At 43.7% G+C, this 25,602-nt stretch overlaps 1 protein-coding gene across 1 annotated transcript; it reads left to right on the forward strand.

Annotated features, from left to right (window-relative positions):
• The first annotated feature begins 4,951 nt into the window (after positions 1 to 4,951).
• ZHX3 (zinc fingers and homeoboxes 3) lies at positions 4,952 to 24,293 on the forward strand. The gene is made up of 4 exons (XM_075846776.1): positions 4,952 to 5,092; positions 6,142 to 6,257; positions 19,872 to 22,720; positions 23,877 to 24,293. The coding sequence occupies exons 3-4, from the start codon at positions 19,993 to 19,995 to the stop codon at positions 23,885 to 23,887; spliced, it is 2,739 nt and encodes a 912-aa protein (XP_075702891.1). The 5' UTR covers positions 4,952 to 5,092; positions 6,142 to 6,257; positions 19,872 to 19,992; the 3' UTR covers positions 23,888 to 24,293.
• Positions 24,294 to 25,602: the final 1,309 nt, after the last annotated feature.

The following is a 25,602-nucleotide window of genomic DNA, read 5'->3' on the forward strand; positions in this document are numbered from 1 at the left end:
ATGGCCTAAGACCACCATCCTTCTTCCCCACGAAGAAGAAGCCAGCACCTACCGGAGAAGAAGAGGGACGAATGTAACCCTTGGCCAGGGATTCCTGGATATACTTTCTCATGGCTTCACGTTCGGGACAAGAAAGATTAAATATCCTACCCTTAGGAAGCTTAGCTCCTGGTACCAATTCGATAGCGCAATCGTATTCTCTATGAGGAGGTAACACTTCGGAGGCCTCCCTCGAGAAAACATCAGCGAAGTCCTGAACAAACTCGGGTAGCGTATTCGCCTCCTCAGGGGGAGAAATAGAATTAACAGAAAAACATGACGTACAACATTCATTACCCCATTTGGTTAGCTCCCCAGTATTCCAGTCAAACGTGGGATTATGCAACTGCAACCAGGGAAGGCCTAGAACCAAATCGTACGATAATCCCTGCATCAACAGTACAGAGCATTGCTCCAAATGCATGGAGCCAACAAGGAGTTCAAAAACAGGGGTATGCTGTGTAAAATAACCATTAGCAAGAGGAGTGGAGTCGATACCCACTACCGGGACAAGTTTAGGCAAATCAATCAGAGGCATAGCAAGAGACATAGCAAATTCCACAGACATATTAGTAGAGGACCCTGAATCCACGAAGGCACTGCCGGTAGCAGACCTACCACCAAAAGAGACCTGAAAGGGAAGCAAGATCTTAGTACGTTTCCTATTTACTGGAAATACCTGTGCGCCCAAGTGACCTCCCCGATGATCACTTAGGCGCGGAAGTTCTCTGGCTGCATTCTTACGCTTTGGACAGTTCACTTGATGCTTGTCATCCCCACAGTAGAAGCAGAGACCATTCTTCCTGCGGAATTCTCTACGTTGTTGGGGGGACACGGAGGCCCCGAGTTGCATAGGTATCTCTGAGTCTTTCCTGGAGGAACGAAGCAACGGAACTTCGGGAGGCATCATGGGGGAGTCGGAGGAGAAAACACATAAACGTTCATGTTGTCGTTCCCTGAGACGTCGGTCAAGTCGTACCGCTAAAGCCATAGCCTGGTCTAGGGAGTCAGAAGAGGGATAGCTAACTAGCAGGTCTTTCAGGGCATTCGACAGACCCAACCTAAACTGGCACCTTAAGGCAGGGTCATTCCACCGAGAAGCTACGCACCACTTCCTAAAGTCAGAGCAATACTCCTCAACAGGTCTCTTACCCTGACGTAAGGTCACCAGCTGACTCTCGGCAAAGGCAGTCCTGTCAGTCTCGTCATAAATAAGTCCGAGAGCAGAAAAACAATCAACGGAGGAAAGTTCAGGGGCGTCAGGAGCCAAGGAGAAGGCCCACTCTTGGGGCCCTTCCTGGAGCCGGGACATAATTATACCCACCCGCTGGCTCTCAGAACCTGAGGAATGAGGCTTTAAACGAAAGTAAAGCCTACAACTCTCCCGAAAGGAGAGAAAAGCCCTCCGGTCCCCTGAGAACCAGTCGGGCAACTTGAGGTGGGGTTCAAGAGGTGTGGTGAGGGGAACTACCAAGGTAGCATCAGGCTGGTTGACCCTCTGAGCCAGGGCCTGGACCTGTAGGGAGAGACCCTGCATTTGCTGAGCCAGGGTCTCACGGGGGTCCATAGTGGTGTCAGGGACCAGGGTAGACTAGGTATGGGCTTGTTATTATGTAGTGACCGGGGGGTAGGGAAACGGACAAGTGAGCCCTAATCTACCCGCCACTCTGTCCCTGCCTACTTGCAACGACCCGCCCTAGGCGACGGGGTACAACTGGGCGGCGGTCCCTGCACTCAGTAAGCGCACGACAAACATACAAGGGAATACAAGCAAGGGAAAGGGGCAGTTGCCCACGGCAACACCGTGAGCAACCAGAGTGGTGAACGAGCCGAGTCAAGCCAGGAGTGTGCGAGGTACCAAACGAAGAGCAGAAGAGTAGTCAGTAAGCCAGGGTCTGTATGGAGCAGGAACAAAATAGAAGGAGCTGTAGCTGGGCCAGGAAACCACACGAAAAAGAATAACAAGCAAGGAGGAACAGGAAAGGCAGGTATAAATAGACAGAGGGCGGGAGCTAGCTGAGTCTGGTCAGGCTGCGATAGGCTCTCCCACTCCTAAGCCTGCCAGCCTGAGTGGTGGAAGCTGGAGTCAGTCTCAGGGATGTAGATTCAGGTGCTGACTGATTCATTAAGGGAGTTAACCCCGAAGCTGTGCCTGGCAGATCCTTTACACTTGGGTCGTGTTTTCCATTTACAATGGAACCCCAACGTATAGCCGGATCTGTTGCAACACAAATAAGGCCCCATTCACACGACCGTAAAAATCTCCGTAATTGCGGACCGTAATACGGTCCCGGAGGTTGGGGGAACAACAAGGAACGGAAATGACAGCAAGAGGTGCGTGGAGACGAATCTTTGCATGGATGGATAGTCTGGTTGGAAGAATGACCCCATAGTGATACATTCTGTACTGCAAGTGAAATTGGACGTCACATACCAAGCCTAGGGCGGCAACCAGTGTCGACACAAACCATCAGAAGGCGTTTGCATGACATTGGGCTACAAGCCAGACATTCAGCTAGAGGTGCTCCATTTACCACACGCCACTGCTCTCAAAGGCTATCATGGTGCACGGCAAGATGGCATTGAAGGCTGGAATGGAGGTCTATCCTCTTCAGCGATGAGTCCCGCTTTTGTCTCGGACGCAAGATTTGTCTGGAGACCACGTGGGCAACGCCATGAAGACGCCTTCACAAGGAAACGTCAGTCATATCAGTCCTACTCCTTGGATTATGGTGTGGCATAATGTATGGTAGTCGGACCCCTCTAGTCTTCATTTCAGGTACACCAACACCTCGGCATTACATTGATTTGGTCAAAGAACCAGTAGTACGGCCATTTATCCAAAGTGTCCCAGTAGCCGGCAAAAAATAAAAAAATTATGAACGCTGGGATGCAAAGAGAAAAAAAAATTCCAAAATTATTCCGTCCTCAAGTATCGTTTTGGTATGAAGAGTCGCTATACTACACGAAGTATCGGTATCGAAGTCCAAATTCTGGTATTGTGACAACCCTACCATACACCACCACAATGGATCTGAAACAAACCAATAAAGATGTGATTGAAGTGTAGATTTCCAGTTTTAATTTCAGGGGATTTAAAGGAATTACAGCCATTTTTTACACAGTCTCTCCCTCCATACTCACAGGCCCAAAACTAATTGGACAATTGATTAATAAGCAGTTTCATGGCCAGGTCTTGTCTGTTTCCCCGTAATTTCATGACAAATTAGGATAAGGACACATGGAGCATCACTGACCCGGGTGCTATATGGTCGACTTGCGCGCTGGCACCCTCTTTGGAGCGGCTGTCAAATTGTTTGTCAATGGCACATTGTTGCGGGTAAAACGGCTGTTTACATGGAAAATCGTGTGGCCATACATGGTGTATTCTTTAATGAATGTACGATTTTGCAGGTAAAGAGTTGTTTAACCCACAACAATGCGCGGCCATTAAAACCCTTTCCCGACATTTGCCGAATGGATACACCATGGAAGGCTAGTGCTTCCCGCATTTTGCCGTATCCATACGACAAATGCATGGCACCGGCTCAGAAGCTGAGTCGGTGCCATCATCGCCGGATGTCAGCGGTGTATTACAGCTGACATCCGACTGTAATGGCGGGGACCAAAATTAACTTTGATCCCCGCAATTAACCCCTTAAATGCAGCGGTCAAAAGCGATCACTGCATTTAAGTTGTTTGCAGCTCATCGGCACCCCAGCAATGAAGTTGCAGGGGTTCCGGTGGCTGCAATGGCATCCGGAGGCCTAATACTGGCCTCCCGCTCTGCCTAGCACGGAAGCCTTCCAGGCCCCGTCCTGATGTACTCTGCCAAGCTTACATGTACCCCCACATTATAAACGGAAACACCAGCAATACTCAAACAAAACTACTACCAAGCAAATCCACGCTCCAAAAGCCAAATGGTGCTCCCTCCCCCTCTGAACTCTACAGCGTGCCCAAACAGCTGTTTACTTCCACATATATGGCATTGTCATACCCGGGAGAACCCTTTTAATCATTTTTGGGATGTGTGTCTCCAGTGACACAAGCTGGGCACGACATATTCGCCACTGAAATGGCATATCTAGGGAAAATTTGACATTTTTACTTTGCACCATCCACAGCGCAATAATTTATGGCAAAGTCCTGGAGCGGATTCCCCGGCCAGAGCATTGCTGGCCATACATTTCAAATGAGTAGGTGACCATGTCGTAAGTGTCCAGGCAATGTCCGCCAGTGCAAGAGCTGCTCTTTCTTACTGAGAAATTAAAGGGGTGTCCAAGCATAAGATACCCCGTCACTACATCCATATACAGCCCAATAGTTAGGAGACAACCTCCTATAAAAATTGTGGGTAAGAAACTCGGTGACGCACGCCATGTCAATTTTTTATTTTTTTTGCGATGGCCAATTTGCACAATTTTTTCGCCACTTGCGGATGTCGTGCGGGAGCCCCAGCCTAAAAGTGTCTAATGCAGCTAGACTTATGTGAGTTTGGGCATAAATTTTTTTAAAAAACAGGCTATATTGAACCAGGGAGACAGGGAGTACTATGATGGGAGTGTGGGTGCACATTTTTTTTGTTTATTTTTAGAGTATGTAGATAATATTATTGCATCAAAAGAGGATAATTCTATACTAGGTAAAATAAGATATTTATTTAATGTGTATAATTTGACACATTTGTTTGGGGTAAAACATGATGTTTTCCTTTATTACAGTATTACCTACGTTCCTCCAAAACACAGACACATGGTCGTGTTTAAACTTCCTTTTAAATAAAGCTTTACATTGATAAACTTGGGGCATGGCCATTACCAGAAAGCACAGCCAGCCCCACCCCTCCTATATGAGTCACATGGTCGCTTTATACTGGCGGCGGTTGGCGGTGGTTTGAGTTTGCCCTGCCCAGAGTCAGAGAAGTCACGTGGTCCGTGAATCGCCAATCACCGTTTAGGACTGGATTCTCACATCGCCAGCGGCTCCGCCTCCTCCCGGGCCCTGAAACTGTCGAGAGAGGGGAGCGGAGAGGCCTTGACACCGATTGTCGGTAAGTGTTGTTGATTAGGGCTTAGATATTGGTAAGAACAAGCGGCGGACTCTGGTGTTGGTGCGTTGTTTTTGTAAGGACGGAGGTCTGTCCTACATATGGTGGGGGGAGGTTCGATAGACCCGAAAATGTGTTGTTGGACAGAAGCAGTGTAGTCCTGTGTGGGCTGTAAGCTCGGTATGTTGCTGGAGGAAAGTAAAAAAATTAGACACCTAGGGGGAGCCATTCGCAATGCTGTGTGTATGATATAATGAAAGAAATGGAGTCAGTGGAAAGGAGCATGTAAGTTCTAGACTCCTATGTGTGGTCCTGTTTATGGTCACCCCTTCCCTCAGTGTATGTAAATCTTGGGAGGGCAGGGGGTTACCCTTCAGCATGTCCTGGTATGAATAAGGAGGGCACCTAAGAGAGCGGGTATCCTTTACAGTATGGCACGGAACTACTTTAGATGTATGCCATGGGGGGGGGGTCACCACACAACTAGTTTGACTAATTGCACCTAAAAGTTGCACCAAACTTTTGGTTGACGTCTGGCCCATCCGTTGCACCCGGTAGGAGTGAATGGGATCGGGTCCGTTATACAAATGTTGCGCTACTTTTTATATTCCCTGATGTTTTAAGTGTGACTTGAAGTTGGAATGGTCTTGTGACTCAAGCTCGGTGACTGTCGCATCCCCCACTTTGGGTCGCATGAATTTCCTGCGCTTGATCACATGACCATGGATGTTGTCAGGTCCTGGAGTAAGTCCTCTCCTTGAGACAGCAGTCCCCCCCTCACCCTCCTGAGGGTAAGGATCTCATATATGAGTAAGTACTTTTCTATTGAAAGTGACTCGCTGTCCAGTAAATAAGTTGCACATTTGGTGGTGGTGATGTCATATACTCCAGATGATGTGATAGGGTTAATTTATAATGTATGCCTTCCATACATTAAGGATTGTGCCTTTGTCCATAAGGACTGATTTACAGCTGGGACCCTGGGCAGGGACCTGCACAGATGAATCCTGACTAGGTGTTTTACTTCATCCTTGTTCTATGTTCCTCGACAGCTACTTGTTTTTGGACATCTCCATGGTGGACCTGATCGCATACCTTGGCCTATCTGAGCAGGACGACAGGTGAACGACCCGTTTTAAGTAAACTCCCATTTTAAAGGAGCTTCAAGGTAATGAAAAGTGAGAAAACATGGCTGCATTTTCCAGTTGGATGTTTAGGTTTCATACACGCAAATGTTTGGCTGATCGAGTGACCTATCAATCAGCTGTTTTGAAGGGGCTGCTACTCAATACTGTCAAATGCTGACACATTTGTAGCGGTGGTTCACTGTAGTACAGCCTTCAAGTAAATGGGAGAAGGCTGTAATACTGTGAGCCATCGCTAGACGTGTTTTTTGTGTTCGACAGCAGCGTGAGCAATCGAGGGGAAGCAGCGCTCGCACCAGCTCCACGGCTCCTTCAAAACAGCTGATCGTGTGGACGCCGAGAGTCGGGCCTACAATGATCAAATATTTTCTCTCTGGATAGCCACCTTAAAGAGGAATTCCACTTGCAAAAGTGAACTCAAATCCCTCTTCTGCATGGTCTGATGTCCTGATGCCTCCTTTTCCCCATTGTGTGGTCTGGTAATCACTCTGTATTTACATGTAAGAATGCAGGTACATAGGACTAGGGTTTTCTTCTTTGTGGAATTAGATTTTAGTTTGTAATGGGAAGGGGGGAGTCCATCACTGCTTAAGAAAGCAGAATCAGTTGAAGAAAAAATAAAATTATCCGTTGTTCCATCTCCAGGTAAGTCTCCTGGGAACTAAGCTGTTCTTGTATCAAGTACAGAAAGGTTAAAGTGACTACCAAGGAGGTCACTCTTCATCATGGCATGCCCTGAATTGGGAGTCATCAGCAAATTAGCGGTTCTTTTCCTGCCGGTTGCTGACTTTAGCTGAAACTATTGGGCACGTTCTCTGCTGTCTTCTCCTAGTTTGATGGAAGAAAAACTAGCTAACTGCACAAAAGTCAAGGTATTTTCGAATCTTTATTTCAAAATACCTGAGTTATGCTGTGCTCCAGCTTCCCAAAGCATCCTAGTTATGTTGATATTTGAAATTTACCTTTATAGTTTAACGTTAATTAAAGTGACTGTCCAGTAGTGAGCATATAAAGGTTATGTAAGTCAGGGACTATAGTTGCTGCTTGCCTACTATTTTTTTTCCTCGGTGATTGGCTGCTTTTTAGATCCGCACTATTAGAACAGAGCTGTGATCAGCGCCTACATGGTGTTTGAGGAAGTCTGAGATTCACCTCCTGTCTAATGATTGGTTCAGGCTGCTGCGCTATCCCTCCCCACTACAGATCTGTCCATGGTCATGTGATGGACACACAGGTGCTGGGATCATTAGAGGACACAGATCTGATACACATACTGTAACTGTAATGAGCCGTGCAGCTGTGTGTCCATCACATGACCATGGACAGAATGTTATCCACTGGAAGTAAACAATGAAGGTTCCTACTGAATAACAACAAGCAAAGACCTAGAAAACGGTGACAAATGAATACAGAAAGTGTACTAGAAAATTGTATAACTTTTTTAACTGTACAAAAAAACACTAATTTGAAACCAGACAACCTCTTTAAGAGCAACAACTACAGTTTGTTTTAATGACTGGCACTTTTCTTGTTGCAAGTAAAGTGACCAGCAATGTGACTGCGATACAGTTCTTTGTCACTTTAACAAAAATGGCTACCACAACAATACAGAAAAATGCCAGTCTCTCTGCAATTAAAGCAAACAGAATTACCATACGTCTATTATCCCTCTAACTTCTGATTTACCAGTAAATAGCCAGGTTTACGTTTCTTTAAGGGGCACTGAAGGACGCATGGACTCCCTGTAAGGGCTTATTCAGACGAACGAGTGTAAACTCGGACGTGAATTTTTTTTTTTTCACGTCTGAATCGCACCCGTGCGGGGCCCGCTTTCACGTATCCCTCATAGACTTTAGTCTCTTGAGGGATCCGTGAAAACGGACTAAAATAGGACATTACCTATTTTTTTCACGGACCCTTCACACGGTCTGTTTAAACAACGGCCGTGTGTACAGCCCCATTGAAATGCATGGGTCCGTGTGCTGTCCGTTGTTTTTTTTTTTTTTTTTTTAACGGACGGCATACGGGCATATAATACGCTCGTCTGAATAAGCCCTGAGCATTACAATTAAAGGCAATCCAGGATCAGTTAGAGTGAGAACACACGGAGCGGCAGTCTCACACGGACGAGACTTCGCCCGCATGTGGAGTAGAATGGCCGCATGATTTTGCTAGTAATGCCGCAATTTTACTGGCAGATCTGCCATTTGCCGCCGCATGTGGGTGTGGTTTTAAACGCGTGCGACTGCTGCTCCATGTGTTCTCACCCCTAGGCCTCCTGTAGTGTCTGTTGCTGATTTTTCTGTACGGATTTGCAGGTGGAAAATCTATAGCAGGAGACTTGCAGTCAAGTAATTGAGACTTAAAGTGCAGCTAAACGTTTGACAAACTTCTGACATGACATGGAGACGTGTCAGAAGTTTGGATTGGTGGGGGTCCGAGTACTGAGGCCCCACCAATCGCTAGAACGAAGCAGCTGAAGCACTCGTGTGAGCGCTCAGCTGCTTCATTTCTGTTCAGCTTTTTCAGAAAATAAATGTATTGGAGTACGGACTCAATAGAAAGTCTATAAGCCTGTACTCCGATACATCGGCTTTTTGGGAAAAGCTGAACAGACACGAAGCGGCTGAGCGCTCACATGAGTACTTCAGCTGCTTTGTTCTAGCGATTGGTGGAGGTCTCAGTGCTCGGACCCCCACCAATCCAAACTTCTGACATGTCACTATGGCATGTCAGAAGTTTGCACGTTTAGCTGCACTTTAAATACTCATCCACGGGCCGCTGAACTTTTTCTGCGTGGAAATCAGAGCATTTTCAATCTGCAGCACGCTCATTCTGTTCCGGATGTTCACTCCAGATTTCACCCTTTAGCAGGGGAGAAATCTGCATGTAACGTGGTGGAATTGTTGTATTTCATGTGGATTTTGTTGTGCTTTTGCCACAGATTTTAGACTTTACATTGCAAAGAGTGAAATCTGCCACATATTGCGCATGCTGTGGATTTGAAAGTCTGCACTATTCTCTAAAATATGTATTTATTTTGACCAGCACGTGACTGGATTAAAAAAAATAAAATGGCCAGAAAGTGTTATTCCTCATGTACACATGACCGCCTATTCTGAAAAGTCATCTCAGTGTAGGTACAACACACAGGTGCTGGCATCATTAGACAACACGGCTCTGATACACATAATGCAACTGTAACGAGCCGTACACCTGTGTTTCCATCACATGAGCTTGGACAGAATTTTATCCACGATAGTAAACCCTGAATGTTCCTACTGAATAACAACAAGCAGAGAAATTAAACTGAAGAATGAATACGGAAAGTATATAGGAAAATTGTAAAACTTTTATACAAAAAAACATTAATTTGCTGTAACCGGACAGTTTGTCTGAGATATGTGAGATACAGGGGCCTGGTGCTCTAGTACGCCCATGGCATGTGTAAGCGGTTTCCATCAGTTATGTTTATTTTCTGTTCTAGTTTCCCCATATTTAAAATAAATTAAAAGCATAGAAAGTTAAGACCAAATGAAACCCTCTGCTGTATTGGATCTTTAGTTTAGAACCTGCATGTTAATGGGTGGATTTTGGACTGTAAGTTGTTACTGTGTGCGGTCCTACTGTAAAACAGAGTAATGAGTCGCCTCATGTTTCTTTGACCTAGTTACTGACATTTTGGCCTGTGGCTTTATGCGGACACAGTAGGAGTTGACTATCCCATAAGCCTATCACAAGCGAGCACTATAGGCACTCCGATCCCTATAGAAAAATGACCAGCCGTTTCCAATACACTTGTCCGCTTTCAGTAGTTTAGGTGGTCGGACAGGATTTGATTTACTGGTCTGGTTCCTGCGGTTTTACTATGTGGTATTTGGGCTAATGAAATTATTGTTTTTGTCTTATTTCTATTCTGGCCCATAGTATCTGCATTTATTTTATTTTTTATAATTAAAAGTGCTTTGCTTTCAGGTGGAGTAACTTTTTCAAGTTCACTGTGTAATCTGAGGGTAGCCGCCTCATTTTTACTTGTTAGCTGGGCCTCCGTGTGCACAAATGCTAGATACCCGCCAGCCTCAATCTGTTCCGCTTCACTCTTTCCTTTTGCCTGTCAGGCTGATTGTGGGTCAGATTTTATACACGCTTCACTTCTTCCAGCCCTCCTGCAGCAATCTGATCATGCGCGGTGTCATTTATTTATACTGTGGGAGTTTGAGACCAAGGATGGAAAAACACGACGTGAGATTCTAAACCCCCGAGTACAGAGACCGTGTATGTCAGTCTGCGCACCAACGGCTTTAGCAGAATGTTTTTTTTCGGCATGGTATGACAAATCTGAGGCTTGGTTATTGAAATTCGTTTTCCAGGACTTTAGTTCTCCGAGTGACCTTTTTCCCTTTTGTCACTTAACATGAGACGTTCGTGTGTATCTGTTTCTCGATTTTTATATTTTGTCTCGCATAAGCCACGCCATAAACTCTGGGCATGCATCGCTATATGAATGTAGAAGCGAGTGCCAGAAAGCGTGAACTTTGTCATTAGTGATAGTATAAAGTTGAATACATGGGCAATAATCTAACCTGTATGATGGTTTTAACAGCTACTGAGACATTGTAAAAATAGTTTTAAAAAAAATAAAATAAATCTGCAAGTGATTGAAACAATTGACCGGTTATAAATTGGTTGCAGAAAAGATTACTGTCTTTAGTCCTTTCCCACCCTCTAAAGCTGGCCATGCACGGTGAGATGTATGGAAGGTGCGACTTTTCATGTTTTTCGGCTTTTTGCTGGTTCAAGCTTTTCTTCATGAACGGGAAAGAATTGAAGCATCGCAAAGATTCTTAATATACATCTGCTTCATTCCAGCAGGCTTGCTGAGCGTGGTTGAGCGTTTTTGGTCAGATCCTGCCTTTTTGGCTTTTTGATTCATTCTGTATGCTTTTTCCCAACCCAAACGAATCGCTGTTGTCAGCCAAGCACATTTCACACCTCCCTCTATAGAAACAACACTGCTGTTTTCCTGTGCCAAATGTACAATTTAATATGGGGGATGGGGGGTTGACGGTCGAGCAGTTTTCACACGTCAATGGCCAGCTTTACAATGTGAGCATAAAAAGCTCGTCTGGTCCAGAACAACTGCTGCATCTGTGATCCAATAAGATGGTGCGTGTCTCGTACAAATCCACAAAAACTTCTGATGGAGATGTAACAAAACGCTGCTGCGCCCCGGATTTCTGTGCACCTCTTCTGTAATCCTGCATGTGTATCCTGACGTCCGCTCTTTACATTCTTGTTGCTCCGTGCTCGTTTCTGCACAGTATTTTTCCATGACTGAACCAAGCAAAGTCTGCAGATGGCAGAACACACTGTTCTGGTGTTACTTGGCGGAGTGTCAATCTCTTTCCATTCTGGCCACTTGGTGTTGCAGATGGATTTGGACCTTTTTATTACATACAGAAGTGCTTTCTGCTGATTGTGTTATTTAATGTTGTGTGTTAAAAAAAAACTAACTTCTTGGCTGAGATTCGACATTTCATTTTGTGGGAATGTTCCTTTTGTTTCCTGATCATTCTATTTCTGCTGCTGCGTATTTTACTTTTATAAAATGTGTTTTATAAGATTTCAGCAGATTATAAGGCAGGATAAGATCTCATTTATTTATATCGCACCAACATATTCTGCAGCGACGTGCACTGATTGAATAAGTCCTTGAAACGTAGGAAACTTCAGGTTCCTGGAGCGAGCCTATGTAAGCACATTCTATGCACTTTACGATGCACCATTTTCCAGTTCTCTGAATGCAGCCAGTAATGTAAGCAGTTGTTTTCACTCTGTTTGCCTTATGTATAATTTCTCTGTTAGATATACAACACCCGATCACCATGGCGTCTTAAAATAAAAAATAAAAAAATCAGCCCTGGTGACGTTCTCTCAGAAAACCAAATAATTTGGGTGCAGCACTCTCCAATGCAAGTAATGTACATTCCAATAGGGAGGAATCAATCCCAGCAGAACAAAAAGGCAGCAGCGCACAGACTTGGAGTTTACTCCTCATTTGTGGGCACGCGACACTGGCGTCTGAGGGAGGCTTTCTCACTGCATGCTCTGCATTCAACATCTGGTTGTCGCTGAATGCATAGAACTGACTGCATCCAACTCCTTTATCGGCAGAGGCGTTCACTAACCTGATGAGAAGAGCACTGTTGGCAGAGATGGATGTAGGGAGCTACATGCAGCAGCTGAGAAGACTACTGCATGCAGCTACTAACCAGCAGTACATTGCAAAAGTGTGTGGGAGGGGAGTGCATGCAGTCAAACACGGGCACTGCTAGGACCCTGCTTCTCCTACATGGGGAAAGGGGAGGAGCCCTGCTGCTACTACTGGGGGACAGGGTGAGAGCCTGCTGCTATTACTGGAGATTCTGCAGTCACTACTATGGTAAAGAGGAGGCTGCTACTATAACTACTACTGTGGAAAAGTGGGGGGGGGGGGGCCCTGCTGCTACTATTACTGGGGTATTATGGGGGGGACCTGCTTCTGCTATTACTACTAGGGGGTGAGAATATAGCAGTAATACTGAGGGAACAGGCAAGAGACCCTGCTTCTGTTGCTACTACTAAATAGGGGGTTGAGGCTGCTGCTACGATTTAAGGAAGCGCAATGCTGTGGTTGGAGATACTACCTCATGATCTGATAGGAGTTTTGGGGTGAAATGTCCCGCAACCGTTCTTTTAGCTCTGCCTTGCAGTGTTTTGTATAGTGTCATGGTGGTTCCTAACTTTTAGGCGCTAGCTACAAGAACTGAATAAAGGCCTTGTTCAGTTTCTGCAGGTAGAAAAAAAAAATCTGCCTCCGAATTCCTTCAGAAATTTTAAGGCAGATTTTGAACCGCCTGCACATATTCATTTTTATTTTTTTGTGCAGCGTTTTTTACTTGCAGCCATTGAAGCTAATGCAAGGACCGCAGGCAAAAAAACACCATTAAAAACGCTTAAACGAGTGGCAGTTTTTTTTTCTGCCTCCAATTGATTCAATGGGAGGTCAGAGGCGGAAACCGTGGCTAGAAAGACATGATGCATTTTTTTTATTTTTTTTTCGCGGGCTGCCAACATCAATAGGGGCGATTTCGGCCGCTTTCCTCGTCAAAATCAGCGCCCAAAAACTCTGAACTGACTTTTAGGCTATGTTCACACAGAGTATTTTGAGGGAGGAATATCTGCCTCAAAATTCCGTTTGGACCTTTGAGGCAGATATTCCTCTCCCTGCACGCTGATTTTCGCGGCAATTATCGCACTGTTTTTCGCCCGCGGCCATTGAGCGCCGCGGGCATAAAACAGTGAGAAATACGCTTTCTCCTGCCTCCCATTGAAGTCAATGGGAGGTCAGAGGCGGAAGCGCCCGAAGATAGGGCATTTTGCTTCTTTTTCACGCGAGGCAGTTTTACTGCTCGCGGGAAAAAGGCGCCGACGCCTCCCATTGAAATCAATGGGAGGCGTTCTCGGGCCGTTTTTGCCGAGTTTTGCGACGCGGTTTCCGCGTCCAAAAACTCGGCAAAATACCCCGTGTGAACATAGCCTAAGGGAGAGCGGATACTGTGTAGGGCCTGAGAGGGTAGATATTTAAACAGGGATTCTCCCTTTGGTGTTCTTTGTATCCTTGTCATGCTACGTCCGCTCAGTCCCTGCACTAGGCATAACAGAGTGTAACCATTCTTCCCGGAGTGTTCCTTTAAGATTGGCCCAGGCCTGGATTACTACATAGTGTATGAACGTCCACATAACAGTCAAATGAGCAAATTCCGTAGATAGACTGATACAAAAGGAGAAAGGGTCCTGCCTTTAACAGCTTAAAATCTACAATTTAAATGGGAAAGACAGAAGGTGTCGTCTGCCAAATAACCACACACTGGTTTCACGGACGGAAAGATCTAACCTATAGACGGGTGAATTTCTTGCTAATGACCTTTTGAGGCACCTGCCTTACTCAAACCGCCTATCTGCTGTCAGCGAGCAGCTACCGATGTTTACATTAAAGTTAGACTCTGATTGATGCCTAACATCACACATAGGCTACCATATAAAAAAAAAAAAACGCACATGTTTAACGTATACTTTATTTTTCTAGACTACACTGGATGGAATAGTGTATACTGGCCAGACAGAGGCCAAACACTTTTGCTCTACGTCTGACAATGGAGCCCTACGGACATGTTTAGCGTATGTTGGGGTCTTTCTGACGTACACACTAGACTGAAAAAAAAAGAATAGACTGTTTAGAGTATTTTCAAATATCGCTCAGTTCTTCAATCTTGTGACCACTATGCGCTATAGATATGTCATTTCATGCAAATACTTGACACAGGGCTATTTTGACTGAACATGGATAACGTTTGGCTTCAGGGATTTGCAGCTAGGTGCAGCGATTTGTAGGATAATATGCTAGTGGTGAGGGCAGTAGTTACTTATTGATTTCTCTTATTGTAGAGTGCCAACATATTTGCAGCGCTGTACAGAGGTCCTTAATGTCCCCATTGCGGCTCACAATCCAAATTCCCTATTGGTACGTTTTTGGGGTGTGGGAGGAAATCGAAGTACCCGGGGGAAACCCTCGCAAACACTGGGAGAGCATACAAACTCCATGCAGATGTTGTCCTTAGTTGGATTTGAACCCAGGACCCCAGCACTGCAAGTTACATAATTTCAGGACATTAGCCGTCTTGCTTAGAAACAAGGTTTTACATCCAACAGTGCCCTCTAAAAAGGTCTGATTTTTTTTTTTTTTATTTTTTTTTTTTTTTACCGGACTAGAAAAGTTTACAGGCTCTTGTTCATTCCTGTGCGTTCCTTTCTTCTGTGTAATGTTTTGTATTGGTTCACACTTAAAACGACAGAGACTTGCTGCCACTTTTTACTACTCTACAGCCAAAGGCATAAACTCAGACAGCTGTGGATCTGCACAGTGAGGGATGATGGGTAGAGTTGTCTCTTAGTAATTGGTTACCAAAGTGATATTAGAGGGAAGGAGAAGCCTAATTTACAGGTGCACTGGGAGACCAAGAAATGAGCCCCATGGGAACGAATATGGCTGCCAGGAAACAGATACTACCAACATGGAAGGATCTGGCTGCAGTCATGTTTGCATTGGTAGTCTCAGGGTATGTTCACACGTAGTCAACCAAAACGTCTGAAAATCCAGAGCTGTTTTCAAGGGAAAACAGACCCTGCTTTTCAGACGTTTTTTTACCAACTCGCATTTTTACCAACTCGTTTTTTTACCAACTCGTTTTTGGAGCTGTTTTCATTGGAGTCTATGAGAAAACAGCTCCAAAAACGTCCAAAGAAGTGTCCTGCACTTCTTTTGACGAGGCTGTATTTTTACGCGTCGTCGTTTGACAGCTGTCAAACGACGACGCGTAAATAACAGGTCGTCTGCACAGTACGTCGGCAAACCCATTCAAATGAATGGGCAGATGTTTGCCGACGTATTGGAGCCGTATTTTCAGACGTAAAACGAGGCATAATACGCCTCGTATACGTCTGAAATTTGGCCGTGTGAACATACCCTAACCCAGAGGGGTCAGATTTTTGAGATTTGAGTTTTTTTATAGAGCCTGAGTTAGTTGATCTCTCAGGGGACCAGAGGCACATGTGAGTAGTGGACACTGCTTTGGTGGTGGTTGTGGGTTTTATTTGTATTTTTTGGGCGCATGCTGCATTTTTAACCCCTTCAGGACGCAGCCTGTTTTGGCCTTGTGGCACAGCAGATTTTTTTTAACTTTTTTTTTTCTCTGAATTTGATGTTACCTTGTGGTAATAACTTTGGAACACTTGTACCCATCCAAGCGATTCTGAGATTGTTTTCTCGTGACGTATTGTGCTTTGTTACTGAAAAAAATTGGTAGACAAATTTAATATTTACTTGTGAAAAACACCAAAATTTGCGAGAAATTGCATTTTTCGAAATTTAATTGTATCTGCTTGTAAAACAGATAGTAATACCACACAAAATAGTTACTAGTTAACATTTCCCATATGTCTACTTTGTTTACATCGTTTTTTTGAACATCCTCTTATTTTTCCAGGACGTTACAACGATTAGAACTTTAGCAGCAATTTCTCACATTTTCAAGAAAATTTCAAAAGGCTATTTTTTCAGGGACCAGTTAAGTTCTGAAGTGACTTTGAGGGCCTTGCATATTAGAAAGTCCCCATAAGTCACCCCATTTTAAAAACTGCACCCCTCAAAGTATTCAAAACAGCATTCTCCGTATCTTAACCCTTCTGGCATTTCACAGGAATTAAAGCAAAGTAGAAGAGAAATTTTAAAATTAAATGGTTTTTTTTGTTTGCTGAAATTCATTTGTAATAAAAAAAAATAATAATTCTGTAAGGCCTAATTCACACAAACGTGTGCGTCTTGCGCGCGTAAAAAAACGCTGCATTTTGCGCAAGTTTCAGTTCCGTGTGTCATCGGTGTTTGCGTGTCTGCGTTATTTTTACGCGCATGGCATCCTTATGTCACGTGGTTTTGACGTATGCAAAATGAAATGAAGCAGGTGGTTTTCTTTCCGTTTCTTGAGCAACTGTTGCACGAATCGCGCACAGCACACGGATGTGCGTCCGTGTGATGTCCGTGATTTTCACGCGTGTATCACGGACGTGAAATACGCTCGTGTAAATAAGGCCTAACACAGAAGGTTTTACCTGAGAAACTAAACTCAATATTTATTGCACGGATTCTGCTGATTTTCGAAATATCCCACATGTGACCCTAGCATGGTAATGGACTGAAGCACAGGCCTCAGAGGCAGAGGAGCATCTAGTGGATTTTGTGGCCTCCTTTTTTGTAGATTATCGTTTAGGCACCATGTTGGGTTTGAAGAGGTCTTGTGTGGCCAAAACAGTGGAAACCCCCAAAAGTCACCCCATTTTGGAAACTACACCCCTGAAGGAATTTAGACCCCTTAGTTTTTTTGCCAAATTAATTTAAATTAGTCTGTAAAAATTTACTTTTTTTTCTGAAAAACATGAACATTTGTTTTGTTTTTACAAGCTATAAAAAAGAAAAAGCACTCCAACATTTGTAAAGCAATTTCTCTCGATTACGGCAATACCCAATATGTGGTAATAAACTGCTGACATCCGTCGGCAACCCCCACAATTGCATGGGGGCTGCCGATGTTCTTGCCATCGATCGCTGCATTTAAAGAGTCTCTGTCACCAGATTATAAGTGCCCTATCTCCTACATAATCTGATCGGTGCTGTAATGTCCTGGCTGGAGGTGATGTCTATTCACTCTCAAGACACTTCAGTAAAGTTAATGTGGGTTTATATGACGGCAAAGCGAGATCACGCTGTGCTGAGTACAAATGGACATGAATGGAGAGAAGTGCATGACGCTGATTGGTCAGCCTCATACACTCCTCTTTACAACGCCCACTTGGTCAAAAGTTAAACGCCCAGTTGGGCATTAAGAAACTAATTAGCATAAATCTATAATTGCTCATAACGTTCTCAAAAATTAATTTTTTTCAAAATAAAAACATTACAGCGCCGATCAGATTATGTAGGAGATAGAGAAGGATTAGAACAAACTAAAAATACACATATAAGCAATTTATGTGTATGAGGACCTAAAGGGAGGCGCTGCTGTGGGTGCAAGCTAATGATGATGACCAGTAAGTAGCGAAAAATAAATAGATTTAATAATGATAGGCTATCTGCTATTTGCCTGCCTATCATTATTAAATCTATTTATTTTCTAATCCTTCTCATCAATTGCGGTAACCTTTATGGTGTACATCGGGAACAGCTCAGTGTCTTCCTGTCACACTGACAGGAAGCCTATCCTGATAGGCTTCCGTAGATGGCCTCTGGTTGCAATGCCAACAATCAGCAAACCCCATGATTTCATCGTGAGTTCTGCCGATGTTCTAGAAACCCCTAAAATGCGGTGATCACAATCTATTTAAGTGGTTCATTGCCGAAATCAGCCGCTAAGGACCGCTGACTGGCAAGAGTGGAGTGTCAGCTGTCTGAGACAGCTGACCTCCCTGTTCACACTGTCACTAACGGTGTGCACCGGGAACCGCGCAGTAACTGTACGTCGTGGTGTGCGAAGTAACCTGCCACGATGTCCAGTTCCGTCCTGGTGCACCTAGGCGTTAAATGGTCCAGTGCCCATATATAGGTGATAGCAGCCACAGTTACTTATTGCACTTGCACCACAACCATGATGTCTTCATACGTGTTCGTGCTTTTCCTCCTTTCTGCCCTGCTCTGCTAGAGTGTATATTGGCTATAGGGTTGCACGATACATTGAAATTTCAATACTGTGCACCCTCAAACGGTTCAATACTGTTAATTCATGTATTTCGATACTAAGCTGTGCAACCGCACAGCTAAGTATAGCAACACATGAATTTTGTGTTCAGTGCCAGAGCCGCCGCTCAATAGTCCAGCGCCAGCCGCATCACCTCATGCTGATCGCGCACGCACTTCTTGTCAGGAGCGGGGCAGTGGCTGTATTACACAGCCGCAGCCCCGCTCTAATCCTAGAAACCTCTCATCTCCGCCGCTATTCCCCTGAATGCTCCGATCAAAGCTGACTGCGGCATTCAAGGAGAAAATGAGAAGGGGGCATGCCTGTGACGCGATCGAGGGACATGACATATATATGGGCAGACAGCCCAGGGTCCATTGAAGGACCCCAGGGCTGTCTGACCAGATTTCCTGTTAGGGCATACTTCGGTATCAGTGTAACTATCAGTACACAGGGTAATGTACTGACATAGATGATATACATTAAAGTTTAAAAATAAAGTGAAAAAAAACCACATTAAAATAAGTCTCAATACATAAAACATACGCCTTCCGTATCGTTGCAACCGTAATAAGTCTTTCATGTTTACGCTGTTAAAAAAATAAAATCTGCTTTCTTTCACTAATGTGAGGTATGAGTTTTGAACCTCCATGTGCCTCACATTAATAGTAATTAACCCCATCATGTACCTCACACTAACCCAATGTTGTCCATTATGACTGAGGAACATGATGGGGTTAATCACTATTAATGTGAGGCACGTGGAGGTTCAAAATTCATCACACCACGCGCCTCGCATCAGAAAATGGAAGTATCGTTTTGGTATGGAGTATCGCAATACTACATGAAGTATCGGTATCGAAGTCCAAATTCTGGTATCGTGACAACCCTAATTGGCTGTCAGGGATCATGATGGGCACCAGCCAATAGCACAAGTCCTTATATGATTCGTCAATGAGCCTCTTGGAAAAGTCTGTGAAAGACATTGAACATATGAGGAAGCAGTTTTTCCACTTCTGTGTTGAAACCATCAGGAGAACAGCCCGGTGGCCAGAAATGTAGGTCTACCGATAGATTGTGACCTACTACTGACCACCACTGCTTTGACCGATTGCTGGATTATATAACATTTTAATCGAAATGACAGGCATAAGAAATAAGTGTACATTTTTATTTATTTTTTTGTAGAATTATATAAATGTGTGTAGAACACATAGGAGTAAAAGTTCTTCAAACTAGCACTCTATGTAAACATTACACGCTTAGCGCGTTCAAAAAGTAACTAATATATATATTTCTTTTCTTTCTTAGGTCTATGTGTCATCTTGGTCCAAGTGTAATGCCTCACAGATCATCCACCTGATATTTATTTTTTATGTAAAAACTGACTACTTTCTTATTTTGGCTTTGTGGAACAAAAAAAACAAACATTATGGCCAGCAAAAGAAAGTCTACCACACCTTGTATGATACCCATCAAGACCTTAGCAGTGGAGAGTAACACAGACCTATCTGAGGAACACTCCAAAGATGACTCCCAGGAAATATTACCACCTACAGATCTAATAAATAGTGAAACTGATATTCTAACGAATGGGCATGAAAACCTCGACGGCATGAGCTATTTTTGCAAATACTGTAACTATGGCTCCAATGAGACCAGTCCATTTGTTGAACACATGAATACCAAGCACCTTGACTTTAGAGAAGATCCCTCATATGTTTGTATTGCATGCAGTTTTCTAGTAAAAGACCCCAAGGAACTGGAAACTCACAACTCAGATAGTCATTCTGGCAACTCTGATCTCTCCTGGACTGTGGCCAAGCATGAGAACTACACCGTTGTGGAACAAAGTGTTAGTACCAACAACACTGACCAGGACATGGTTGTCTGTCATGCAGAAGAACAAGCTGAAGATTACTCCGAAATATCAATTACTAAAACACCTATAATGAAGATTATGAAAAACAAGAAAATAATCACTAACCACTTAGGGGAAGATTTTGAGAAAAAAATCCGCACAACACTTAGGAATGGGTCCGTTTCTACAAGTAGTGTCAACAACTTTGTAAACTCGACTATTCTAAATGGTTCCATAATAGGAACGGTTCCGTTACTGCAAACAGGGGTGACACAGTTAGTATCCCTAAACTCTCCGCAGTCTATGATACAGTCAAAGCTTCCTACAATTATTACACCAGTTTTGTCTAAATCTTCTGTTCATAAATCTCAAAGTCAACATCTACCCACTGCCAAATCCCTTCCGAAAGTAATGATTCCTTTGAGTAGCATTCCAACATACAATTCATCCATGGACTCAAACTGTTTCCTAAAGAACTCTTTCACTAAATTCCCTTACCCTCTAAAGGCGGAACTTTGCTATCTAACAGTAGTGACAAAATACCCAGAGGAGCAGATCAAAATCTGGTTTACTGCACAAAGACTTAAACAGGGCATTAGTTGGTCACCTGAGGAGATTGAAGACTCAAGAAAGAAAATGTTTAATACCGTAATCCAGTCCATTCCTCAGCCTGTACCGCATCCAACTATAACTGTTTTGAATGCACCGCTCGTAGCAAATAATGTTCAACAGTTCATCCAGGCTACTCTTCCAGGCCAGATTGTCAGTCCGCCACAAGGGGCGGGGGGTTTGCTCGTAACTCGGCCTATTCTAACAAATGGAATTCAAGGACATGCTACGTCGGTGCCCATAACAATGTCGTCTGTAATCAAAGATGAAACCACAGCGGAAGCCAGTTCAGCGTCCTTCTCTGGGCTGGATTTTGATTATCAGACCGTTACAACTACATCTCCCAGCATGCCATCACCAAATTCTTATGATCCTGCGTCTCGATGCAAAAAATCACGATACCAGCTAAGTTCTCTCAAAGGCAGCTTTTGCAAAAGCCAGTTTCCTTCACATGGTGAAGTTGCAAGACTGACCAGAATTACAGGCTTGACAACAAGAGAGGTTAGGAAATGGTTTAGTGATAAAAGATATCATTTCCGCCACAAACCACCCGCTTATGTGGCAGGAACAAATGACGAAGTAATTGACCCCAACTCTGATTTGATGGTTACCATGCTAAAAGAGGAAGATACAGATTTTGCACTTCCGACAAGTCATACTCCATCAACCCCCTCACATACCCCAAGGAGACAGTCCTGGCATCAGTCGCCAGACTTCTCCATCACCAGATACAAGGAGAGAGCACCGGAGCAGCTGAGAGCTTTGGAAAGTAGTTTTGCACAAAATAGTGAGCCGTCCGCAGAGGAAGTGAACCGGCTACGGACAGAGACTAAAATGACAAGACGCGAAATAGATGGCTGGTTCTCCGAAAAACGCAAGAAGGTAGCGGAGAAAATTAAGAGAGAGCAAGCTCGATATTACGAGGAGGAAGATGAGGTTTCTGGCGACGAGATGGACATATCTGATAAAGGTTTTGATGACGCTATCTCTTCTGTAGTTGAAAACAGTTATCCAGTGTCGGAGAGAAAAGTAAACCCAATAAAAATTAATTTAAAAGCCCTTCGTGTGACCGAGTCGGACAGCAAAAAAGATGATTACACCAGGCCAAGTAACGGCAGCAGTCGGTCATCAACACCCTATAAAAGTAGACCATCTACAAAGAAAACGGCCAAGCAGCGAGATTTCCTTAAACAAATGTTCGTTAAAACACAGTGGCCATCAACTGAGGAGTACGATAGCCTTGTGGAGCAAACAGGACTAACCCGATCAGAGATTGTACGCTGGTTTGGGGACAGCAGGTACTCCTATAAAAATGGCAATTTAAAGTGGTACGACAACTATAAGAAAGTTTACGCGGACATTAAACCTCTGTACCTAAAGCCACTTTTGGATTACTACCGGCAGTGGCAAGCCTTGAATGAAGATGATCTTGATGATTTGTGTGACAAGACTGGGATGTCTGCTGATGAAATTAGGTCTTGGATTGCAGAAAGATTGGAAGAAGATAAACTGCCTGCGTTGGATGAGGGTAGCGATGACCCACCGTCCGTCGGTGAAGAGAAGCCAGAGATGCAGATGAAAACGCAGGATGGGTGTTTAGAGCCATCTGAAAACAGCGAGTCTTGGGAGCCCAGTACTCAGGAAACCAGTGCGGATTTAGTGTCGTCTCAGCCGTTAGTTGTCCAGCTTGGTAAGGAAATGCAGGGTTTATAGTTTTCATCAAAATGCCTCTTAAGCAGGATATTCTAATAGTAATGTGGCCTACCAGCATAACGCTCCCGATGCATTTGTGAATTCACAACTTCCATGTTCATACATGGTGTATTTTATCCAGAATCTTCTTTCAGATTCCGCACACAAAAAAACCATGACTGTGCAGTGCATGTTAAATGGATTCTAGAAGTAATTGCTGCACGTTGGGAAAAAAAAAGGAACAAATGAATTGCAGCTAGGGATGTGCAATCTTTGACACCTCACATAAGATTTATTCCAATACACCCCTAACCCCACATGTCACGTACTTACTAGTAGTAAAAAATAGTGCCCCCCCCCCCCCCCAAAAAAAAAATTGTCAGAGCTGCCCCTGTTTTTTTAGCAGTCACCTCAGGACCCCCTTCTCCCGGGGCAACTCCCCTCTCAGTAGTCGGTCATGCTGTGACTGGGAGGGGGACCTTGCTGTGCTCTGACTACTGGTAGATGAAGTGGACTGGGTGACTTCTGTTGTGACTTTCTGCTGGGGAAGGCGGGTGGCCTCCTGTGCCTACTGGAGGAGTACGGGACACCACTTTTATTACGGGAGCTGTAGGACTGTTGTAACTGCCTGTGAGCGCGATTCTGACTACTGGTGCTGCCAATGATGTGTAACATTCCTGTTTGCATTGTGGACATGCTTTAAGGCCTCATTCATACATTGCAGATTTGGTCAGAATTTGGCTTCAAAATACGGATGCAAAGGGCAGAATTGGATTCTAAACACAGGGGAAATATAATGGAAAGGTTTATACTTTTTTGGCTTTGAAATACTAATGTAAAATACCTCCCTAATCTGCAATGTGTAATTGAGGCCTTATGTTTTTAATGTGTATCAAACGCTCCCCAACTGGGTTGTGTGGACCAGACTCGAGCGCAGTGTTGCTGACTCTTAACGTTTGGCGGTCGCTTCTAGAGCAGGCTAAGATTAAACCTATAACATTATACCAGTTTGGGTCAAAAGGGGGACTGGCCTTTGGGTCCAGTAGTGTAACCGTTTTGAAGGGGGTTGGTAATAGTAATAACATTTATTTTTAGAAATAGGCAAATTTTTGCATTTTTAAAAGTTTTTATGACCTGAATTTTTGCCTTTTCAGAAACTGACTGAACAAAATGAAATCACCAAGAGGACTTATGATCTCCAGATTCACTTGGCTACTAAATGATTGCATTGCGCCCCCATAAACCATGATGAGTACAATGGCAATGCATAGGAATTAAAGGGACCCTGTTGTCAAGCAAAATTCTGTCCAATGCAAGACATTTTATGTTAGGTGTATATACAATAATCAAGACTCTGCATTCTTCTGGTTCTGGCTCTGCTCCCCCATAGTGCTTTGTATTTTTATATGCCCTGTCCTGTTCATTGGTATGTGTATTGGTACAGATGCTTATTTATATTACAGAAAAATATAACCATTTAGTATTCTTAAACTGATTTAATACAGAACTTTCTAGCGAGAATCTTGTTTGGACTAACTGGTTGTAAATAAAGTTTTGTTTTTCTCCCTTTACTCATTGCCAGTGCACGGGATACAAAAGCATTGATATAAGATTCTGTGCTGGACATGTTTCTGTATCATAGGGTGGTAATACTAGATTATGTTCTGTTCGGAGATTATGTTGGCCTATAAAGTGGAGCTGTTTACCTTCTGATTTCCCCTCCCCCCCTTGTTTCTTATTTCATAATAAAGCCTTATAGGAGTCGGAGCTCCCTTTTTCTGACCGCTCTTAATCCCCTGCACCCTTAAACGGCCAAAAAAAATTACTGACTTCAGCTGCTTTTAAGGGGAGCTTAATGAAACCATTTATTTGGCTCCTGTCGATAATAAATCTGATTGTAGTTGGCTAGTTTCTCAGTTGGGATTTCATTAATGAGGGCCATGGTTCTAAAAGTTTCAACAAACTTCTGACATGTCATAGTGACGTGTCAGAAGTTTTGATTGGTGGGTGTCTCCGTGCTGGGACCTCCACCAATCAAAACTTTGGACATGTCACAATGACATGTCAGAAGTTTGACCGTTTAGTTACTCTTTAAGACCGTAGTAAGATTTAATGGATGGGACATCCAGCATAAGTGGCACACTGGAACAGGAAAATTGTATTTGAATTGCGGGGGTGAGTTTAACGTGGCTATAATTTAGATTGGATAATTATTACAAGGCATTGGTAAGGGCAATACTTTTTTTTTTTATTGTTTAATTTAAGCGGCCTGGCACTAGAACATCCATAGATTGTAGAAAACAACCCTTAGAGGGAAGATTCTCCCTTGCAATCAATCTTTTTGTATTTACAGTTCCTATGCAGACCTATGTGTCTCCATAGTAACAGACTACAATCCCTGAAGTCCTACTTCCTTCCAGCCTTCCTCTACTTCTTAATATACATACATTTTGAAAAGCATGGGACAGATGGATGGGAATATGACGGTATGATCAGACTACACAGTGTGTTTGTAGAATGTTACCAGGGTTACTCAGGTCCCTGTAGAAGCTGTAGACCCAAAACCATAGATTAAGAGTGTTTGCAAAGTTGCTTAATTTTTCATTTTAGATGCATTAGAACAATTAAAAATAAAGTGGTTGTGAAAATGTGGCCCCATATTGGAATTACTTCTTGGCTACCATCCAAATAACATTAACTGAATTGGTCCATCATGGTGGGGTTACAGTAGGTGAGGTGTTGGCATTGTTTGAAGGCTTCACCACACGGTCACCATATCATCTCATTTTATATAGTTTATTGGATTGCAATTAAACATTGTGGTTATTTTAAGGATTACACTCTAATATTGGACAGTCTCTGTCTTTCACTCGCTGATTT

The sequence above is a fragment of the Rhinoderma darwinii genome, chromosome 13 (genome assembly GCF_050947455.1).
Source record: "Rhinoderma darwinii isolate aRhiDar2 chromosome 13, aRhiDar2.hap1, whole genome shotgun sequence".
Taxonomy (NCBI): domain Eukaryota; kingdom Metazoa; phylum Chordata; class Amphibia; order Anura; family Rhinodermatidae; genus Rhinoderma; species Rhinoderma darwinii.